This window comes from Silurus aristotelis (genome assembly GCF_946808225.1).
Source record: "Silurus aristotelis genome assembly, chromosome: 10".
Lineage (NCBI taxonomy): Eukaryota > Metazoa > Chordata > Actinopteri > Siluriformes > Siluridae > Silurus > Silurus aristotelis.
The window spans coordinates 8,350,285-8,371,996 of NC_139583.1; the positions used below are offsets into that span (position 1 = coordinate 8,350,285).

Here is a 21,712-nt window from a genome sequence, read left to right on the forward strand (position 1 = left end):
GTGTGGTGTGATATTTAATGCATATATTTGACACTTGTCTGTGGCTGAATGAAAAAGATATTTACTGCAGTAGAAACTGTGCTGGTTCAAAAGCTGCTCTTCAACTGTTAATTGCAAGAAAAGTGGCATGGGCAGATTAGCTGGCATTGCTGCAAGCAGGATTACCCACCAAAGAAAAGAAAACTGTCATATTTTTTATATGCATTCTTAATATGAAAGCTATGAGTGCAGAAATGATGAGTGCAGTAGTCAAATCAGTCATATCAAATGCAGGATGGACCACCCCCATAGACACATTTTTATTTTGGTTTATTTTCCTGAAATAATTGTCAAAAAATGATCCAAAAATGACTATTGGCATAGAGAGAGACCCAGTGTTGTTATTCAATTAGAGAACGGAATTTGTATAAGGTACTAATTTATTGGCATTTCAATTCTGGTAATATGCTTTTAAGGTGCCATAGACACTACCTGACAAATGAGGATTCATTCTATTCATACACACATTCTCTTTAGTTTTTGATAAATGCTTAGTCTTGCTATGCCATTTGTTTCCGAGCGACAGGTGACATCTACTTTATTATAAGATATGCTGAGCAGGAGAATTCTGACCTTTTCTTATGGATGGTCTTAAAAGGCAAACAGAGAAGGAGGTAATTTGTCTCCATTTACTCTTTGCTACTTTTTTGCAAATTTGCCTGAACAAATAAAGAGTTCCCCACTTTGCATCAGTTTTCTGGAACCTCAACAATCCAAAAGGATTCGGCAGATCTCCCTGGCTTTATCCCTTTACATTTGTAAAAAAAACTAAGCTACTACCACTCATTTCAACTCTTCATTAAGCTTCATCAGCTAGGGTGAACAGATCTACTTAATTGCAATAGGGGCTTATCCCATTTGGCAGTTAAATAGATCTGTTCACCCTAGCTGGGTGGATGCCCTTAGTGAGTACCTTGGAAGTTTATGGTACATTAAATTGGGAACTTCCTGTGTTATATTTGCATTTGGCAATGAAATGTCCTATTATTTGTGCTGCATGATGCCCCACAGCAGTTGCCTTGAGACTCCATGATCACTACACCTAACCGTATCTTGAGAATGTTGTCATTCGATTGACGCACCACATTGGAGCATCTCATACATTTTTTAACTCTGCTATAATGGCTGACAGCACCTTGTGAAGTGAATTGTTTGGGGTTTTATTCATCTTAATCTTGTAAATTAGACAGAAAAGATAATATAATGGCAAAAATAATATAATAGACCCTCACTGCAAGGACCCTCAGGTTAGAACTACATCAATAGCATTAAATCTTTGTATTACTGCATATTTCGGTTATATCCAATTTTGACATCTCTTTAGTCAGCATGCCATTTGTATAGTGATACCAACTGTGAAATAGTCCTAAATAGTGCATTGTGTCAATACAATTGAGGTTGTATATTTCTTTAGGAGAAGCTGGTGTTGTTTCTCATAAGCAACTTTATTAAATGATCTGATTTTGGTTTGTTTGTTTTTTGTTTTATGAAATATTAAACTTGACATTCCAGTTTAAAATTAGATTCAATTTTTATACATTTCCAGGGCACAAACATATATTTCGCATATATTGTCATCTAAGTTTTTACATAATTCTCAGAGTAAAAGCTGAACAGTCACAAAATTGTATTTTGATCCTACCTCAGTTTGATCTGGCATGGGGTTAAATCCACAGAAATTGCACACAGTCATTTTGCAAGATGTACAAGTGTTGACGTTTGGAGGTTTATTTTTGAACTGCTCGTTGCACAGTGGGCAAGCTGATAAACTTTCATCTTTTTTCACTTCAGCACACTGTTCTTTGATGATCTGAAGCTCTGATATTTTCTCCTCAGATCCTGGTTGTTGAGAAACCGATTTCAGCTCCTTAAAAGAAAGGCTTTTTTCAGAAACCACGGCATCCTTGCGAGAAGCAGGTGGTGTTGACGTTTTTACAGATGCATCAGCCACTGCAGTACTCTTATGTGAGGATGGTGGTGTCATAGATACTTCGTCTTTCACGGCTGAAGAAATAATGTCAGATGCTGTGCTGATGATGGTAGGGCTAAAGCCTACATTTTTTTCTGATACAGTAGAGAAAGCAGGCTGAGGAGATGAAGACTGAGACTTTTCATGACTAGGCCCAGTGACTGATTTATCTTTAGAGGTTTGGTGGAGAACAGGCTTTGCTGATGTGTCACCTTTTGAGCCCTGTTGTGGAGAACAGGGTTTTGTCTGACTAGGTTCTGGAGGTCCTGATGTTCGCTGCATCTGGCAATTCAGACATAGCCACTCTTTCATCTGTAATTACATAGAAAATTGTTTAAACGGAGCAAGAAGTAAAATTTAAAAAAAGGCATTATATACAGTACAATTCAGTATCATCATACATAGTCAACTAGGCATTGTTTAAATGTTGGGAATAACCTAAATATAAAAATATTCTCAACAGGAAACAAAATGTTTAACACCCTACCTACTGTTACCTGAACACCCAAACACCTTACCCTGTGTATTACAGGGTATTATAAGCATGAAGTTCTATATTTACATAAGGTAAGTAAATATAAAATGCATTTAGCCATAGCGACCATTATATTTCTTAACAAGTCATACTAGTGTCCTGTATATAATCAAAAAAGGTTCTTGATGAAAATAAAGCTAAGTATAATATTATGGGTGTAAATACTGTATTGCACATCTCATATTTCTAGTTATATTGTAATTAAAACAAATATTGCACAATTTTAACATTTTAAACCTTAAATGTGAGTTTACAGAACTTCAGAAAATGTTTCAAGACTTTCAACTCCAGATTAAATTTCTTACCTCTGTTTTGTCAGGCATTGGGTTAAATCCACAAAGGTTACAAACTGCATTGTTGCATTTAGTGCAGATGTTGTAGTTAGGAGGCTCCTTTTTGATTTCTACCTTGCAGAGTGGGCAAACTTTGGGAAGAGCCTGAATGGTTCCTAAAGATTTTGTGCCACCTGATGGATTTTCATCTTTTTTCAATGTTTCTCCTTGTGATTTTAATTCCTGTGTTCTTCTTTCTTCATCACATTTAGTTGGTGCTTTTGATAGTTTACTAGATTTCTCTTTGGGAGAGTCCTTGCTGGAAACTGAAAGAGTAGCGTTGGACGTTTCAGATATCTTCCTAGAATCAGGTACAGTAGGTACAATATTTTTACAAGTTTGAGAAACAGTTGAACCCTTGCGTGAAGTTGTTGGTGATGGTGTTGGAGAGGTTCCATCTTGAACAGCTGAGGATATAAGATTAGATGCTGAGCTGAAGAGTGAAGATCCAAAACCTAAAACTTTTCCAGTAAGAGCAGGCTGTGGGGATGGGGATCGAGTTCGTCTACCAAAACCAAAAAAGTCTGATTCCTTATTAGGAGGTTCTGATTTAGCAGGTTTTCCGTCTTTTGTAGGTTGAGCCTGTTGCTTAGGATGCTGACTTTGCACATTACGTTTTAATGCAGGACTGTCTTGCTTTTTCTCAGCTTCACTTTGATTGTCATGTTGCTTATCATCAGGAAGTGATTTCTTCTCCTTTGCTGGATTTAAAGGCTCTTTATTCTGTTTTGATACTAGTACATTGTTAGCCTGTGGGTGAGGTTGTTGAGAAGCTCCTGATGCTTGCTGCATTTGGCAGGTCAAACACAGCCACTCTACCTTCTGTAGATCCATTACAGGGAAAAAGGGGGGAAATTTACAGTTTATATATATGTTGAAAAAATGGCAAAAAAAAAGAATTGTAAGGAAGATGAACTTTATAATACATATAGTCACAGTGGAACATTTAATTCACATCGCAATATTTCAGCAGGTAATGTTTAACTCAACTATTCTCAACTATTTTACATACCTATATGTTTAAGTAAACAAGCATGTATTACATACATTAATTTTGTAAACTTAAACATTTATTAATTTGTATTTATTGTATAATAACCCAAAAAAGAGGATCTATCAGTCACTAGCAGCACAAACATGAACACTTACAAATAAATTTAACCATATATATAATATATATATATAATATATATAAATATAACCATAACAGAATTATTAATCCTTTGTAGGTTGAAAAGGTGGGTGGCTTCAACATGTGTGTGACTGCATTAACTCCCCTACAGCATCTTGGATCTTGGACTATAAACATAACTTCACTCCAAAAACACTGGAGGCCATGAAAATGCTTCACCAGTATATATATATATATATATATATATATATATATATATATATATATATATATATATATATATATACATACATACATACATACATACACACACACACACACATGTATGTGTGAGACTTTCGGACTTTCAGGAGAAACTCTAACGCTGCATTAATTTTACTGTAGGGAGAAGTAGAGTAAGACAGAATTTATAGATTTGGCAAACAGAGTTGTGTATATTGAATACTATTGGCTGTTGTAGAAATCAATCAAGCCCTTTTATGTGCTTTTTACTGACTTCCTGTTTCAAAAGGATATATATATATATATATATATATATATATATATATATATATATATATATATATATATATATATATATATATATATACAGTGAGGAAAATAAGTATTTGAACACCCTGCTATTTTGCAAGTTCTCCCACTTAGAAATCATGGAGGGGTCTGAAATTGTCATCGTAGGTGCATGTCCACTGTGAGAGACATAATCTAAAAAAAAAATCCAGAAATCACAATGTATGATTTTTTAACTATTTATTTGTATGATACAGCTGCAAATAAGTATTTGGACACCTGAGAAAGTCAATGTTAATATTTGGTAAAGTAGCCTTTGTTTGCAATTACAGAGGTCAAACGTTTCCTGTAGTTTATCACCAGGTTTGCACACACTGCAGGAGGGATTTTGGCCCACTCCTCCACACAGATCTTCTCTAGATCAGTCAGGTTTCTGGCCTGTCGCTGAGAAACACGGAGTTTGAGCTCCCTCCAAAGATTCTCTATTGGGTTTAGGTCTGGAGACTGGCTAGGCCATGCCAGAACCTTGATATGCTTCTTACAGAGCCACTCCTTGGTTATCCTGGCTGTGTGCTTCGGGTCATTGTCATGTTGGAAGACCCAGCCTCGACCCATCTTCAATGCTCTAACTGAGGGAAGAGGTTGTTCCCCAAAATCTTGCAATACATGGCCCCGGTCATTCTCTCCTTAATACAGTGCAGTCGCCCTGTCTCATGTGCAGAAAAACACCCCCAAAGCATGATGCTACCACCCCCATGCTTCACAGTAGGGATGGTGTTCTTGGGATGGTACTCATCATTCTTCTTCCTCCAAACACGTTTAGTGGAATTATGACCCAAAAGTTCTATTTTGGTCTCATCTGACCACATGACTTTCTCCCATGACTCCTCTGGATCATCCAAATGGTCATTGGCAACTTAAGACGTGCCTGGACATGTGCTGGTATAAGCAGGGGAACATTCCGTGCCATGCATGATTTTAAACCATGACGTCTTAGTGTATTACCAACAGTAACCTTGGAAACGGTTGCCCCAGCTCTTTTCAGGTCATTGACCAGCTCCTCCCGTGTAGTTCTGGGCTGATTTCTCACCTTCCTTAGGATCATTGAGACCCCACGAGGTGAGATCTTGCATGGAGCCCCAGTCCGAGGGAGATTGACAGTCATGTTTAGCTTCTTCCATTTTCTAATGATTGCTCCAACAGTGGACCTTTTTTCACCAAGCTGCTTGGCAATTTCCCCGTAGCCCTTTCCAGCCTTGTGGAGGTGTACAATTTTGTCTGTAGTGTCTTTGGACAGCTCTTTGGTCTTGGCCATGTTAGTAGTTGGATTCTTACTGATTGTATGGGGTGGACAGGTGTCTTTATGCAGCTAACGACCTTAAACAGGTGCATCTAATTTAGGATAATAAATGTAGTGGAGGTGGACATTTTAAAGGCACTAACAGGTCTTTGAGGGTCAGAATTCTAGCTGATAGACAGGTGTTCAAATACTTATTTGCAGCTGTATCATACAAATAAATAGTTTAAAAATCATATATTGTGATTTTTGGATTTTTCTTTTTAGATTATGTCTCTCACAGTGGACATGCACCTACGATGACAATTTCAGACCCCTCCATGATTTCTAAGTGGGAGAACTTGCAAATTAGCAGGGTGTTCAAATACTTATTTTCCTCACTATATATATATATATTAGGGGTGTTTAATAATAATATTTTACCTCTTTTTGGTGAGGTGAAGGATTGAATCCACATTGAATGCATACAATGTTTCTGCAGTCAGTGCAGGTATTGTAGTTGGGAGGATAACTCTTGATCTCCACCTTGCAGAGAGGGCAGCTTTTAGGGAGGACTTGGGATGATTCTTTCATTTTTGATGGCTCTGGATTGGATTCAGTTGGATTTAGGTGCTCAGATTTCTTTCCTTCTTTTTTCTCTATAACCTGTGATTTATTTGTATCTGTCTGCTTTTTCTGAAAGTCCCCTTGGGATGCCTGGGTGTCTCTGGAACCTTTGCGGAAAGATGGAGTTGGCGTATCAGACCTAATGGAACTTTGAGTACCTGTCAAATCTTTCCGAGTGGTCGATTGTGTCGTGGAAGCCTCATCCGGAACAGCTGATGAGATTATATTCGATGCCGAGCTGAAAAAGGAAGAACCAAATCCTAACATCTTCCCAGTAACAGCAGGGACAGCTGGCTGAGGGGATGGTGATCGAGATCGCCCACCACCAATACCAAAGAATCCTGAGTTTTCTTGAAGGGGTTTGTCCTTGGCAGAAGTGGACTCAACTTTTGAAGCCTTTTGAGTTTTCTCCACACTGTGTTGTCGCGTAGGCTGCTGCTGACTGACCTGATTCTCTGCTGCTGCAGCAGATATTTCATCTTTTTGTTTTACCTCAGCAGTTGTCTGGCCTTTATGAATAGTTTTATCAGGAAGATTTTTCGTCTTGTCAGGGTGGTCTGACATAGTCAAACTCTTCTTATTTTGAGGAGATAGGGGAATTTTGCTAAACTGCATAGAAGATATTCCTGATGCTCGTTTTGTGTGGCAGTTTAAACAGAGCCACTCTGTTTTCTGAAATTAAAGCAGATTGTTTAAATATTCAGATGTCTTGCATTAGATTTTTATGTTTTTATGATAAACCTTTGCTAAAAAAAATAAAAAGCAAAAAGAAAACATGTTTATGCTAAAGTCAGAAATTACCAACAGCAAATACATTTAAACTTAAACTAAAAGAACGTAATAATTAGCATGCATGAAAGCCTACAAATAAAATGTAAAAGCTTACCTCTGTTTCTTGAGGCATGGAGCTGAATCCACAGAGGTTACACACAATGCACTTGCATTCAGAACAGGTGCTGTAGTTAGGGACATTTTTTTTTATGTCTACCATACAAAGTGGACAGGTTTTTGGTAGCTGCTGAGATGATTTTTCAATAGCTGCAGACTCCTTAACTTTTTCAGATAATGTGTTGGGTGGCTGTGGTTTCTGTAATTTCTTTCCATCTGCCTTTTCATTTAAGGATTGTTTGATTTCCTTTGTTGTGTCCTGCAAAATGTCAGTCTCTTTGCTTGAAGTAACTGGCATTGTGGCTGAAGTTCCAGTCTTGTTAGATATCTGTGAAACTGATGAGCCCTTAAGGGAAGTAGGTGGTGTTGTTTTTGACACAGTCTGTGAAACTGCAGAAGCTTTTCGAGAGGATGGCGGTGTGGTAGAACTAATAGAACTTTGAGAGACTGATGAACCTTTACGAGAGGCTGGTGGTGTGCCGGAAGGCTCATCCATAACAGCTGAAGAGATCAGATTGGATGCTGAGCTGAGGAAGGATGTACCAAAGCCGAGAACCTTTCCGGAAACTGCAGAGGCGGCAGGCTTGGGAGATGGTGATCTTGATCTTGAACCACCAAAGCCAAAATCAAAGAAACCCAAGTCATCCTTGGATTCGGGCTTGTCTGGCTTTGATGTATCACTCAAAGGTTTCCCACTTTCTAGGTGGTGATGTTTGGGGACAGTGGGTGAGTCATTTGGTGCTTTCTTTTGAAGTTGCTTTGTTTCCTGAATGTCCCTTACGTTCTCTACAGAGTCCACAGCACCAGGATCTTTATGTTGTACTGATGATTTCACCCCTGCCTTTGGTGAAGAGTGGGGTTGGACTGATATTTTCTGGGGCACTACTGGATCATTACCATGTGCTCTTTGCATCTGACAGTTCAGGCAAAGCCACTCTGTCACCTGGAATTTCAGACAAAATAATGAAAGAATGTTGCAATATCTTTTAAAATGGCCAAATAAACAGATATTGCCAGTCTAATAAAATTTTTTTATTAAAAGCACATTGCAGATTCAGCTAAACTATTGTGGGAATATCAACTATTGTGGCACAACAGAAAGGTTATCCTATAGAACCTGTAAAGTTTTACGCAAATGTATATCAAATTAAATGGTACAATATCAATAATTTAAGGAACTTCAAGGGACAACAAAAAACAATTATACATATTGAATAAACTGCAGTGCATCCAGTTATCTTACCTCGGTTTGATGAGGCATTGGATTGAATCCACAACGGTCACAAACATACTTTTTGCATTTAGTGCAGACATTGTAATTAGAAGGATCCTTCCTAAGCTCTTCTTTACAAAGTGGACAGGCTTTGGGAAGATGTTGAGCATATTTATCTATTTTTGACATCTGTTCGAGTGTCTTTCCTTGAGATAAGGGTCCCATACTTTGCTGATGTCCTGGTGTCTTCTCATCAACAATTGACGATTTAGTCTCTGGCTGTGTTAAGGATGCTGCAGATGCTTTTTCTGATGCTGGAACTGTACTGGTTGCATTGGCAGATTGTTGGGACACTGTAGATCCCTTTCGTGATGTTGGTGGTGTGGTGGAAGGTTCGTTCTGAACAGCTGACGGGATAAGGTTAGATGCTGAGCTAAGTAAGGAGGAGCCAAAGCCTAAAACCTTTCCAGAAACAGCAGAGTTAGCCACCTGAGGAGATGGTGATCGAGAACGCGCACCACCAAAGCCAAAACTGAAGAAACTTGATTCTTTTTGGGAGGCTTCAGTCTGTGTCGAAGGTATGTCAGGTTTTGCTGCCTGTTGATTATGCTTGTTACTTGTTACTGTTGACACTGAAATAAGTTGTTGTTTATTACTTCCCTCTATCTGAGTGCCTGTCTTGTTGGCACTACTAATCTCTGTTGGTTGAAGAGTGGGCTGATTTGATGTGGGACCTGTAGCAGAATTTTTCTTTTGGGTTGTGGCTTCATGGTGTTGAGGGTGAGGCTTCATCACAGGAGAACCTTGTGGTTCAATGCTTTTGAGTGTCCTTTGAGTGTGACAGGTTAAACAAAGCCAGTCTTTTCCCTGAAATATCGAAACAATTGTTATGAGTCACATTTATTTATATTCTTTATAGTATAGTACAAAGTACAAACATTTTTTTCATTCTGATTAGCTTGAAAAAGAAAATGGCAGCATTCAATGCACCAATAAATTACAGTGTGTGTATTTATCCAAAACACTTCATATGCCACAAACCATGGAGATAGTGGATGTTTCCATGTTCTCACTTATCACCAGTGTTCATATATACAATAAGAAAAAAATTTTGCTTTACAGCCATAAAACAAGGAAAGTACGATTTAAGTCATAGGTGTCATAATTTCTTCCTGAGTTTCCCTTAAATATTTAAAATTTGTCCTGCTTGACATGGTGAGGCCTGCCAGATGAAGACTTTATGGGTGGTGGGAACCTTTTCTTAGCTTCTTTTATTTTCTAGCAAACTTTGCAACTATGCCACACACGACCCAAAGCTCACAATAAGAGGTCAAGATTTCAGAACCCTTTTTTAATTAATACCCTCCCACACATTTACTGGTCTAAAAAGTGAAAGTCAAGCATTTTAAATGTATACCTAATCTTTGAATAAGGTAAAGGGTTTTTTTACTTGTCACATGTATATATCTGTGGTCAAAGTGCAGGGTCAGCCATGATTCAGAACCCCTGGAGCACAGAATGGAAGGGCCTTTCTCAAGGGCCCCAAAAGTGGCGGTTTGTCAATACTGGAGCCAAGCGGCCATTCTTGGTCATATGGATTATGTATTTAATGTGCAGATATGAATACGTATTTGAATTAAACAAATATTAGGAACCTCAACGTGAGTCCCCAAACTCATACTGAGATTTACATCATGACCACATTCTCAAGTTTAGCCAGAGATGTACACTATTTATTTTAATAATTTGTATCTAATTACTTAATTTTACTTGCCTTTCAAATACGCCAAATAAGGGAAATTATTCCACTGTAATTAGTACAACAGCACAAGTACTCTTTTTGTACAATTTCTATCTATATTGGGTCTGCTGGCGTCTTAATGAAATACTAATGTAAATTTACAGAGATAAAATGGAATCTTTCTGTCTTGCTTACCTCTGGTTGATAAGGCATGGGATTAAAACCACATTGGTTACACACAGTAGTTTTGCACTCAGTGCAAGTATTGTAATTTGGAGGTTCTTTCTTCAGACCCACTTTGCAGATTGGACAGGCTTTGGAAAGAGATTTCGGACTAGCTTTTGGAGACTGTGAAGAAGTTGTTTTCTCTTTTGTTTGGTCGAAAGTTGTTTTGGTTGTTTGTGTTACATCAGTGTTCTTTTGTTCTTGTTTGGGCGTTGTGGGAGGTTTGGGAGAGTCCTTAGAAGCCTCTGAGCCTTTGTGAGATACTGGAGGTGTAGACCTGTCAGACGACTGGGAAACACTGGAGGCTTTACGTGAGATTGGCTGCATTGTGGAAGACTCATCCTGAACAGCTGATGAAATCAGATTAGATGCAGAGCTGAAAAGGGAGGAGCCAAAGCCTAGAACCTTTCCAGAAACAGCAGAGACTGTAGGCTGAGGAGATGGTGATCGGGATCGAGCACCACCGGACCTGAAACCAAAAAATCCAGACTGTTCCTTGGGAGGTTCAGGTTGTGTTGGTGGTTCAGACTTGGCAGGCAATGGGGCTTCTTTTATTTTTTGTTGCTGAGTTGGCTTTTGTTGTGGATGTGAAGCTGACGTTGTTGCTGTAGTTAAACAGTCCTGTCCATGTGCTTTATGACCCTCTGAAGGCTTGCTCTGCTGACTAGAGGATGGGTGTAAGGCTTGACTCTGTGTAGTGTCCTTTTTTTGTGCTGTTGGCTTTTGCTTGATAGGGGATGGAGAGGTTGTGGATGTTTTGCTAGATTTAAAGGGGGTAGGGGATTCTTCAAATCCAAGGGCCCTTTGCATCTGGCAGTTGAGGCAAAGCCACTCGGTAGCCTGCAATTTAAAAAAAAAATCCATTATTTGTTCATGCAACTTGTGTAGTGTTGTACAACCAACCACTTAAATAACAGAAAACAGTTTTATCTTTACATTATTGCCATAAGTAAAATTACAAACTTTGGATTTATTCATTGTATAGCAATACAAAGAGATATATAACATTTACTGAATAAATAAATGATTTAGATTACTTACAGCTGCATCTGGCGGACTAAAGCCACACATACTGCAGACAACAGATTTACATTGTGTACAGGTGTTATGGTTGGGTGGTTCCTTGGACTGAAAATTAAGTTTTGTGTTTTTACAGATCAGACAGAGTGTCTCTGAGTCTGATGCAGATACTGCAGCTGTTTTTGCTTCGTGAGTCCCAGGTCCTGAAGGCTCATGATGTGAAGGGTCACCCCTGCCTGTTGGATGTTGTGAAGATTGTCCCCTCCCCATAGGTCTTCCTCTACTGGCTCTTTGTTGCTGAGGACTACCTCTTCCAGATGGTGGATGCTGGGGTAGCCCCCTGCCTGTTATTTGATTTTGAGCATCATCCACATGCCCTCCCGGTGACTTCTTTGTGCCGTGTTTTTGAGATCCTTCTAAGACAGGCTGTCCATTTCCATGCTGTTCAGGTATTTTTGGCTTCAGAGGCCCCTGCTTTCCTTTTCCATCCTCTGTCTCTTCACCAAACAGGCTGAACTTGTTCACTGCAGAAGACATTGCACTCAGAGGATTCCCCCCACCCAAAAAATTTGAAGAGAACATTCTGTATGAAGGATACAGGGTTCTGGGAGCAGTTGAAAGGAAAGGTTTTTATTGGGATGGGAAGGTAGGCTGCACCTGGGAGGCACCGTCTGCCAGTATGGGTGGTGCAGACAGAAAATCAATAAAGTAACTGATCCAGTTTCTTGGAGTGTTGTGAGGGGTTTGTGGAGGATTTTATGATTCATTCACATCTGCAGGCACATTACCTTCGGACAGAAATAAAAAATAAAAAAACAGAAGGTAATTAAATTAGAAAGCAGAAAACATGATAGAGGAAGAAAAGAGGAGTTAGAAAGAGAGAAAGGGACAAATACAACTTTATTTACTTTAAAACAGGTCAAATCAAAGCCTGACAAAATCAACATGATAGCAAAAATTGGAGTTTCCACAGACAGATTCACAGTCCTATAGAACTACTCAGCTATTTGGATTGTATTTACTTTATTAAACTAAAAAAAAAAGTAAGCTTCTGACAACGCAACTTTAAAAGATTAAAAGTGATACAAAACCTTCCCAAAATGCTGTATTATTAGGACCAAGATTAGTATCACTAATCTATAAAACTAGACTTTTTTTCTTTTTCTGTTTATTTTTCTGATAATCCACAAAAAAATTAATGCTTTTTCATCGTAAAGGTGCCATCAGAGATGTTTAAAAGATTAACAACTCAATTAACTGAGACATTTAAGGGTAAGATAGAGAATTATGAAGTTGGATCCTATTAAAAATGGAATTGAATAAATGCAGTCTTTTACTTGTACTATGATTGTGATGATTTGTGTAATTGTTTAAAGATAACAGCCTTGTTTCAATTTAAATTGATCTTAGAGTTTATTACACTAGGTCCCCTGGTGGTCTAGTGGTTAAGATGCAGCGCTCCCACCGCTGCGACCCGGGTTCGATTCCCGGTCAGGGAACCATCCCCAGCCACTCTTAGTGCCGGTCCCAAGCCCGGATAAATTGGGGAGGGTTGCGTTAGGAAGGGCATCCAGCGTAAAACATGTGCCAAATCAAACGTGCGGAGGATCCACTGTGGCGACCCCTAACGGGAGAAGCCGAAAAGAAATCCAGAAATCCCTTAGAGTTTATTACACTACATTCAACTAAGAAGCAATCAAAAAATGGCATACATTTTAGTCATTATTAATGCAATCTTCTAATTAAATGTCCAACATCTTCATCAGTGAGCTAAGACTTCTCCAAGAGAAGATGAGCTGATTTTTTATGATACTACTGTCTGCCTGATTACTCGATTCTGATTAGTGGGTTGTATGTTCGAAACCACTGAACAGTCTTTTTGATCCTATACTTTATATATTTTTGGCATTAGGCAGATGCCCTAATCCAGAGCCATTTTCAATTATCTGGCTTAAGAGCCTTGTTTCAGGGCCCAAAACCGGCAGCTTGGAAACTGATAAACTCATAACCACCGAGCTACCACTTCCCAAAAAAAAAAATCAAGAGAACAGCATAAACAACTGACAGAAGCGTTATTCTACTTGTTTTTAAACAGGCCAATCTGACAGAGGTGTTTGATATCAATATAACAATATTTTCACACAGTTTTATATTGTAGTTATGAATAGTTTATGATACCACATGCAGGATGCCACTAGTTATATAAACTAGGAATTTTTTTTAAGGTTTATTAAAAAAGGTTTATTAATAAAATGATGTACATAATGATTATGTAATGTAATCCTAGGTCTGGAAAAAAACATTCAGGTGTCACTGTGGCTAAATTCTTGATTTGGCCATTGTTAGGTAACGTAGGTTGGCTTTGTGTAAATCAACAAAACCAATATCCCTCCCTGCATGGTTCTGGACAATAGAAACCCAAGTAACAACAGACACACACATGAACGTGGGCAAAACCTGCCAAACTCACACACAATAATCCAAATTTAGGATTGAAGTGGGAACCTGAGAGTAATGATGCATCAGTGGTAACTGCTACACTAACATGCTACCAAAAATAAAAATATTTTACTAAATAATTTCTACATCATTTTGTAAAATAAAAATACTTTACAAAATGTAGAAATTATTTTACTTAGCCTACTATATAACCGTTTGCTTGCTTAGACTGTGCTGTATAATGAGTCTAATTAAAACATAGCAATAAATGTAGTCATTCTGCAATCTAAAGCTAAAGTATCATAGATACTGTAATCAGATACTCTCTGTCCGAATGCTCTTGCTGTCAAATTGTCATCAAAACATAATGTAAAAATTACAGTGGACAAATGTCCAATAAAAAAATAGTAATTTGAAAAAATTATAGCAGGACTGGGGAAAATAATAATCAAACCGCATAATTTTCTCCCAGACTAAAATGCATTATGTTTATTTTTGTTTCAGATTGAATCTTGCTTTAGTTTCAGAAACAGAATTAAATATAAAATGTCTACACTTCATCATATAAAGGTTTTTTGTCCAAGGCCAATACATTTCTGGGAAAAAAATGGCTCAAGCCAAAAGTGGCAAAATATTAATCTTTTAAATGTTTAAAAAAAAAAAAAAAAAAAAAAAAAAATTATATATTTATATATATATAATTTTATTTTATTATTTTTTTTCATCTATACGTGAATAATGCCATTTGCAATTTTGACAATGTATTGCATAGTTAATTAAACAGATCAAATCAAGATTCACAGAGAGATTTTTTCTCACTAGCTCTCATTGTTGCTTCAAAGTTTATATTATATGTTATGTTATATATAATCTCACATAAATCACCCTCAAGATTCCAATTAACATTAATAAGGCGTAAAAAATGTGCCATCTGCCCTTCTTTTGCCCTCCTGTTTATATCACATATACAATATATAAGACAAAAGCCATTTTTCATTGGCTGAATAAAAGCTCTTGATTAGAACAAGTCAAAGATACTCCACAAAGAATCTCAATCACTTTTTTTCTACAATTAATGAGCAAACCTTTAAATGCTTTTAGCTACACAATAAACCTGCCCTCCAGACCAGCTGTGGCCGGAAGACACTTCAAACAACCCCCACAAACCATTTATTTAAACCTTGCCTCCCTGCGTCCCTCAATAGTTTAATTAAACAGTTATATAATTTTAGTTTGTCAAACTTTTTAGCTTATTAGTGTTTAGATTTGCCTAGACCAAGCATAATAATACACCTGAAATCACTAAATACCTTTTATGCAATATTATGTAATCATGACACATTTTATGAACAGTCATATATCAAGAGGCCTGTGCTTAGACTGTGAGTTGTAAGATTTAGAATACAGGTCAATGACTGAGGCTAGACGTGATCTGATCTACTCATTAGCACAAAATTTGCTATGGTTAAATATGACTCCTTGAAGGATACCTGTGCCATTCTCAGGGGTGTGTGGGGTGTATTAGACATGGCCAGTTGTACCAGTGTTAATAATAGGTATGGAATATTTTATAGGACATATGAAATATCTATCAAGCTGTAACCAGATAAATGAACTTCTCTTATCTGGGTGTAATATGAACCTGTATGGCCTGTTCACATGTTAAAGATTTACATGATTCATAACGGTACAACGTATGGGAAAACCATGATCATGTATCACCCATGATACCATCAGTGTTTTTTTTTTTTTAAGTTTGTGTCACACCAGAAAGTTATTTGATGTAGGCTTAGTGACGAGCAGACTGAATCATGAGTGTGCACGAAAAGGAAATGTTGAATATGCATCTTTTAGGCGAATGTACATGAATAAAACCAGTGATAACACACAGACAACATTGGCAAGTATAAACAATATAATGCACCAGATGACACCAGATTTTCCCCAAAGGATCGAGAGGAGAATGGAAAAGAATGCTCACAGTAGCCTTGATAAATCAGACCGGAGTTTACTGCATCTGTATTTACTACACTGTTCAGACGGTGTTGTTCAGCACTATGGACAGCTCTCTACCTCCGCGCCAGTGCTGCTCTTCATCAGCGTTTTCCTGTCGGCGTTTAATGCAACACGAGCCAAAACACAAGCGAGCCTGGAGTAGAGTACATGAATGCACTGTAATTCTGCACAGACATGGCTGAGTAAAGCATTCCCTTCATGTGTGTATGTGTGTGTCCTTTTACACAATTTATACCCTGACACTTTGAATAATACATAAGGTAATTCGACTTCTATAAATTAAATCCTAAATTATCTCGTTTGGGATTTATCTGTACATGAGTAGTAAAATATTCGAGTCAGTTATTCGGCCACTTCCTCTTCTTCCACACCCGTGCGGATCAACCTTCAGGTTTCTGTATTTGAAGCTTATAAAGAGGAAATGGAAACATGGCTCAGCAGAGAAACCCAGTCAATTTCTGGCGACCTTCCGAATAGCAAAACAATCAAAAATGTAATAAATATATTCATATATTTATATATATATTTTTAAACCACTAATGCATGCGCAAATGCTCATCCCCATAGGAAACCTCTAAGGAAAATTGAATAACAACAAACTCAAGCGAATGCAGAGTCTGCTTCGATTAATCGGACGTCGTATAGTTGATTATCACTCAAGAACAAGAATTTGGATCGGATACTTTCCGGTTTATGGACAATTAATGCATTCATTGGTTACATTGCCAACCTGTAATGTACGTCTATGTCTGTCGAGGTGCTCCACAGACCTGCAATGCAATCTACTACGATTATTATAATGCCGATTCCGTCTGATCCAGATTCCAGAGAGCAAACAAGTCCTGTGTGAATACGGATTCATATCTGTCATTAGCATATTTCACATCTCTGCATTTGTCCTTGACCATTTACAGGTTACTACCATGCCAGGGCCGATTCACCGCTCTCCAGTCAACAACCGCATCCTAACAGCGGCTTCATCTTCAGGCAGTCTACACACACACACACACACACACGCCGCCGCGCGCGCACATATACACACACTCACACACGCACGCTCGCGCGCGCTACTCCTTCCTATTCTACACGCATACCTGCTTTCTCAGATGACCTAAAAATCGAAACGGAAAAGAGCGATCATGAAAAAAAAACTATTCCCAAATCAGACCCATACCTCACGCAGATGCCGGGTATTTCACCCATTTCTGCACCAAGAGCTTCCGCTGTTGCTCGCCCTCTCCCAGCTCCGTGATGCTGGCTGGTGAGAGCACCGCGGCTCCCGTTCTCGCTACTGCGCATGCGCGACACGGGCCAGGTGATTAGCCCATCACCTGACTGTATTGGAGTGGAGTTAAAGGGACAAAAACTACTCTTTATGCTAATATCTTTTTACCAGGATTACCTTTGTGCTGAGCTATTTACCTTTTATTGGAGATCATTTCATTTTCATAGTAATGTTGAAGGTATTTTCTGCCAGCACATTGCCTCTAGCAGTAAGAGAATGAACAGAAAATAAAGTTAAAAAAGGAACATTTTAATTTATTTTACAGAATATGCTCGGTTTTTAATGCATTCGAGAGTCACACATCTTTCTCACTAGTTCTTGTCATTGCTCCAAAGTTCAAACCCGGAATATGTTATATACAATCTCACACAAATCACCCTCAGGATTCCAATGAACATTAATAAGGCATGGCAAAATGTGCCATCTGCCCTTCTCTTGCCCTCCTCTTTATATCACATATACAATATATATGACAAAAGCTATTTTTCATTGGCTGAATAAAAGCTCTTGCTTAGAACAAGTCAAAGATTTTTCACAAATAATCTCAATCACCTTTTTTTCTTCAATCAATAAGCAAACCTTCAAATGCTATTAGCTACACAATAAAGCTGTTCTCCAGACCAGCTGTGGCCAGAAGACACTTCAAACAACCCCCACAAACCATTTATTCAAACTTTACCTCCCTGCGTCCCTCAGTAGTTTACATAAACAGTTTTAGTTCGTCAAACTTTCTAGCTTATTAGTGTTTAGATTTGCCTAGACCGAGCATAATAATACAAATCACAAAAGACCTTTTATTCACCTTTATGTAATCATGACACATTTTATGAACAGTCATATATCAAGAGGACTGTGCTTAGACTGTGGGTTTGTGAGAATACATTTCAATGACTTAATACGATTTATTCATTAGCACAAAATTTGCTATGGTTAAATACGATTTCTTTAAGGATACCAAAAGGATGTGTCATTCTCAGGGGTGTGTGGTGGTGTATTAGACATGGCCAGTTGTACCAGTGTTAATAATATGTATGAAATATTTTAGAGGACATATGAAATATCTATCAAGCTGTAAACAGGTGAATTAATTTATCTTATTTTTGGGCAATTTGCACCCTGTATAGGCAGTTCACATTCTAAACATTTACATAATTCATAAAGGCACAAAGAATGGGAAGACCATAATCATGAATCACCCATGGTACCATCAGTGGTTTATTTTAGGCTGTTTTTTCACCAGAAAGTTATTCAATGTAGGCTCAGTGACGAGCAGACTGAATCGTGAGTGTGCAACTTGTGGCACTTGGCTTCGATCCTAGATGAGTTTTCCTTCTAAAAGACTCACTAAATCTAAACAGATATTCAAAGTTTTCTTGCCAAAGCCTGTCAGCTAACCAAGAACAGTCCAAACTGTCTGCCAAGTTTGCTGCATTGCTTTTAGGCAGAATACCTCCTGGGAGCAGAAATCAGATAAACGATGTATACCTTTCCAGCACACATTCAATCTTGTCAATTAGCATGAAGCACTTGATAGCGTTTTAGAACGACCCTGTGAAGTGTTTACACTAACAAATCCAGCTAAAGTGCAACTAATGCAGCTAAACGTGTAGAAACGCAACCGATATATGTACCTCATTTCAAACATATGTTCTAGATTTTTTTTTCAATATTAACTATAGCAAAATTGTATTGGTCTCACTTAAAAGACCCACAGAAACACAGCAGTAATACACATACATTATGCTGAGACGGGGCTTTATCCTCTCAGATAAGAGTCCAGCATTGAAAATGCTCCACTGACTTATAAGACTAATATAGAGCAATGCTTATATTCTTTTCTCAGCATAAGGGCAAGAAAATATCCAAGTCACACTTCTTTGGTGCAACACCTCTGAATATAAATGAGGAGGCTACTCTGCTTTGTAGTATCCAGATAGTGAGCAGGAATCCATTAAAACACAGAGAATGAGAAAAGGAAAGATGTGCTTTGCGACACTTCTTAGCTGCCATGAGAGAGTTAAAATGTGAGCAATGCATGTGTGTAGCGACTGTGAGTCGTGCAGGATATAAAGCCCCCGCTCTCCCTACTCCTACTTGGCATGTGTGTCGTGTTCTGGGGGAGGCTGTGGGCGATGATGGTCATTTGTTGCGTCACGCGTGGGGTTTGTGTGAACAGCAGGAAGCTGGAATCACTCATGCCTCCCTCTGTACATGAGGGTTTGGTGTGGGTGTGTGTTTGTGTAGTGTTTTACAATTTATGAATAAAATGTGTACCTTTCTCCTAAGAGGCAAAGAATAATTTTATTTAAATTGAAGTTGAACAGCAAGCCAGTGAAAGTAAGCTCATGTTTGTGATTATTTGAAAGATAACATTTATATATAAAAGATTATATGGAGAAAGATGATCCGCTGTGGTGACCCCTAATGGGAGAGGCTGAAAGAAGATATATAAAACATAATATAAGAATATTTACTTATATCTTAATTTGTCCTAGTGTGTATTAAAAATTGAATAGGGTAATTGATTTTAATATATAGGTTTAATATAAGGTATAATAGGTTTTCTATGTCATGTTTTCTGAGATCACAAGCAATTTCAGAACATATACTGAATTCCACTTTGAATTGAATTGCCATTGTGTGAAAATTCAGATCACACCTAATGTATGCATGATGTTTTTTTCCTATCATGAACAAATTTCATTTAATTTGAGAAGATTTCTTTTTAAAAGCATGCTTAGATGTGACTATACAAATGCAGAGTCATTAAATAAAACTAGTACACATTTCTACTACAATAAATTTGAATGACAGCTGACAGCAAAGGCACTCATATGAGGTAAGAGTGTAGAGTACAGCAGGGGGTCAAATTGTAATCAATCCAGTAACCTGATCATCCACTGTTTGCCAGTTTCATTAAATTTACATGTCTGCCCTAGAGAAGTTAAAAAACGAGGATGTGCTATTAACCAGACATGATATCAGTATGCAACACAGGCACTATATGGAAATTCAGATCTGATCTTGAATCTGGTTTGCTTCAACTTACACACTATAAAACTTTCATTGCAAAGTAAGGATAAGCAAACAACAGAGAGACAACCTCATTGAAACAATGCTTACCTTCATTTAGTTCCATTAAATAAAGAGTCATAGGCTGGAATATACCCATCCTTCTACAGCACTAGGGTATGAATTTTACTATGAAAATGTTAAATGCACGTTTACATCACTGTGGATTTGTCCTTGTCAGCCATGACCATGGGCAGCAATATTGCTCTACTGCCACTAATGTTTTTTCCCCACCACTGACCAGTACTAACTGCCAGCCTAAAAATACTCTTAAAGAGACAGCATCTCTGTCTCTCCCCCCTCCTCTCACTTTCCTCTTCCTCCCTCTTTCGCTTTTGCCCTCCAGCTGATCGGGGACCGCCTCCTAATCTCCTTTTGCCCGAATAGACCAATCAGAGGTAGTCAGGAAATCAGTAGTGCTGCGTAGTAAGCAGCATGAAAAAGAGAAGCAGACAGCTGTGAATGAGAGATAGAGATGGAGAGAGAAAATGAGGGGTTAGAAGGAAAAGAGCAAGAGATTATAGGCTTATGAGATGCAGTATTTAATGATGGTTGTGGGATGTGGGAGGGTTTTTTGCCTTTTACGTATGCATATGTAGTGGAGAAATCGGAAAATGGTTTTGTAATTCTTTTCTTTTACAATGAGAACGGTTATGAAATGTGTCCATCACACACACACACACACACACACACACACACACACACACACACACACACACACACACACACACACACACACAGAGCATTGGGCCTCAAGCTAATATCATACCATTACTCATAATAGACTTTTCTATGACCTTCCGTTGACCTGTTAGATACCAATTCTCTAAAGGACATTTTCATTTTCAGCATAACTGTTTACATTATATTTTGCACTTTTAGCTTTTCCTTTATTAACTGCATTTCTAGGAAACTGAGAAAATATATGTTATTGCCATAAATAAATAATTATCTGAAAGGAATGTATCTACCTTTCAATCTTTCAAACATAGGAATAAATATAGTTGCTGTCAACTGTCCTTGAAGGAGTAATGGAATAGAGACGTCTAGACTGAGCACTTTATAATTGAAAAGGTGTAAATCAAGATGTGCCTGCAGTCATCTTCCTAAACATTGCAGTTAATTCCAGAAAAACAAAATATGTTGAAAAATGCTCGTGAAAAAGCAGCATGAAAAAAATCTAATATAAGAAAAATAAAACAGTAAATAATTAATTGTTCATTAATTATTTTTTTTTATACTTCTTTCTTTTTCACTTCCCATATTTCTTTCTTTCTTTCTTTCTTTCTTTCTTTCTTTCTTTCTTTCTTTCTTTCTTTCTTTCTTTCTTTCTTTCTTTCTTTCTTTCTTTCTTTCTTTCTTCCATCAAATTTGTTTTTAATGGACTATTCAT

At 37.8% G+C, this 21,712-nt stretch overlaps 1 protein-coding gene across 6 annotated transcripts in view; it reads right to left on the reverse strand.

The window, feature by feature from the left end:
• pclob (piccolo presynaptic cytomatrix protein b) overlaps nt 1-17,261 on the reverse strand; it is a 77,904-nt gene extending 60,643 nt beyond the window's left edge. For all 6 annotated transcript variants that reach the window (XM_083551726.1, XM_083551730.1, XM_083551728.1 and 3 more), the window contains exons 1-8: nt 17,137-17,261; nt 11,529-12,295; nt 10,458-11,327; nt 8,552-9,388; nt 7,307-8,251; nt 6,238-7,092; nt 2,849-3,697; nt 1,682-2,320 (exon numbers count right to left, since the gene is read on the reverse strand). In XM_083551726.1, coding sequence (XP_083407852.1) covers nt 1,682-2,320; nt 2,849-3,697; nt 6,238-7,092; nt 7,307-8,251; nt 8,552-9,388; nt 10,458-11,327; nt 11,529-12,089 — 5,556 coding nt within the window. In that variant the 5' untranslated portion in view covers nt 12,090-12,295; nt 17,137-17,261. The remainder of the gene's footprint in view (nt 1-1,681; nt 2,321-2,848; nt 3,698-6,237; nt 7,093-7,306; nt 8,252-8,551; nt 9,389-10,457; nt 11,328-11,528; nt 12,296-17,136) is intronic.
• Between the last annotated feature and the right edge of the window lie 4,451 nt (nt 17,262-21,712).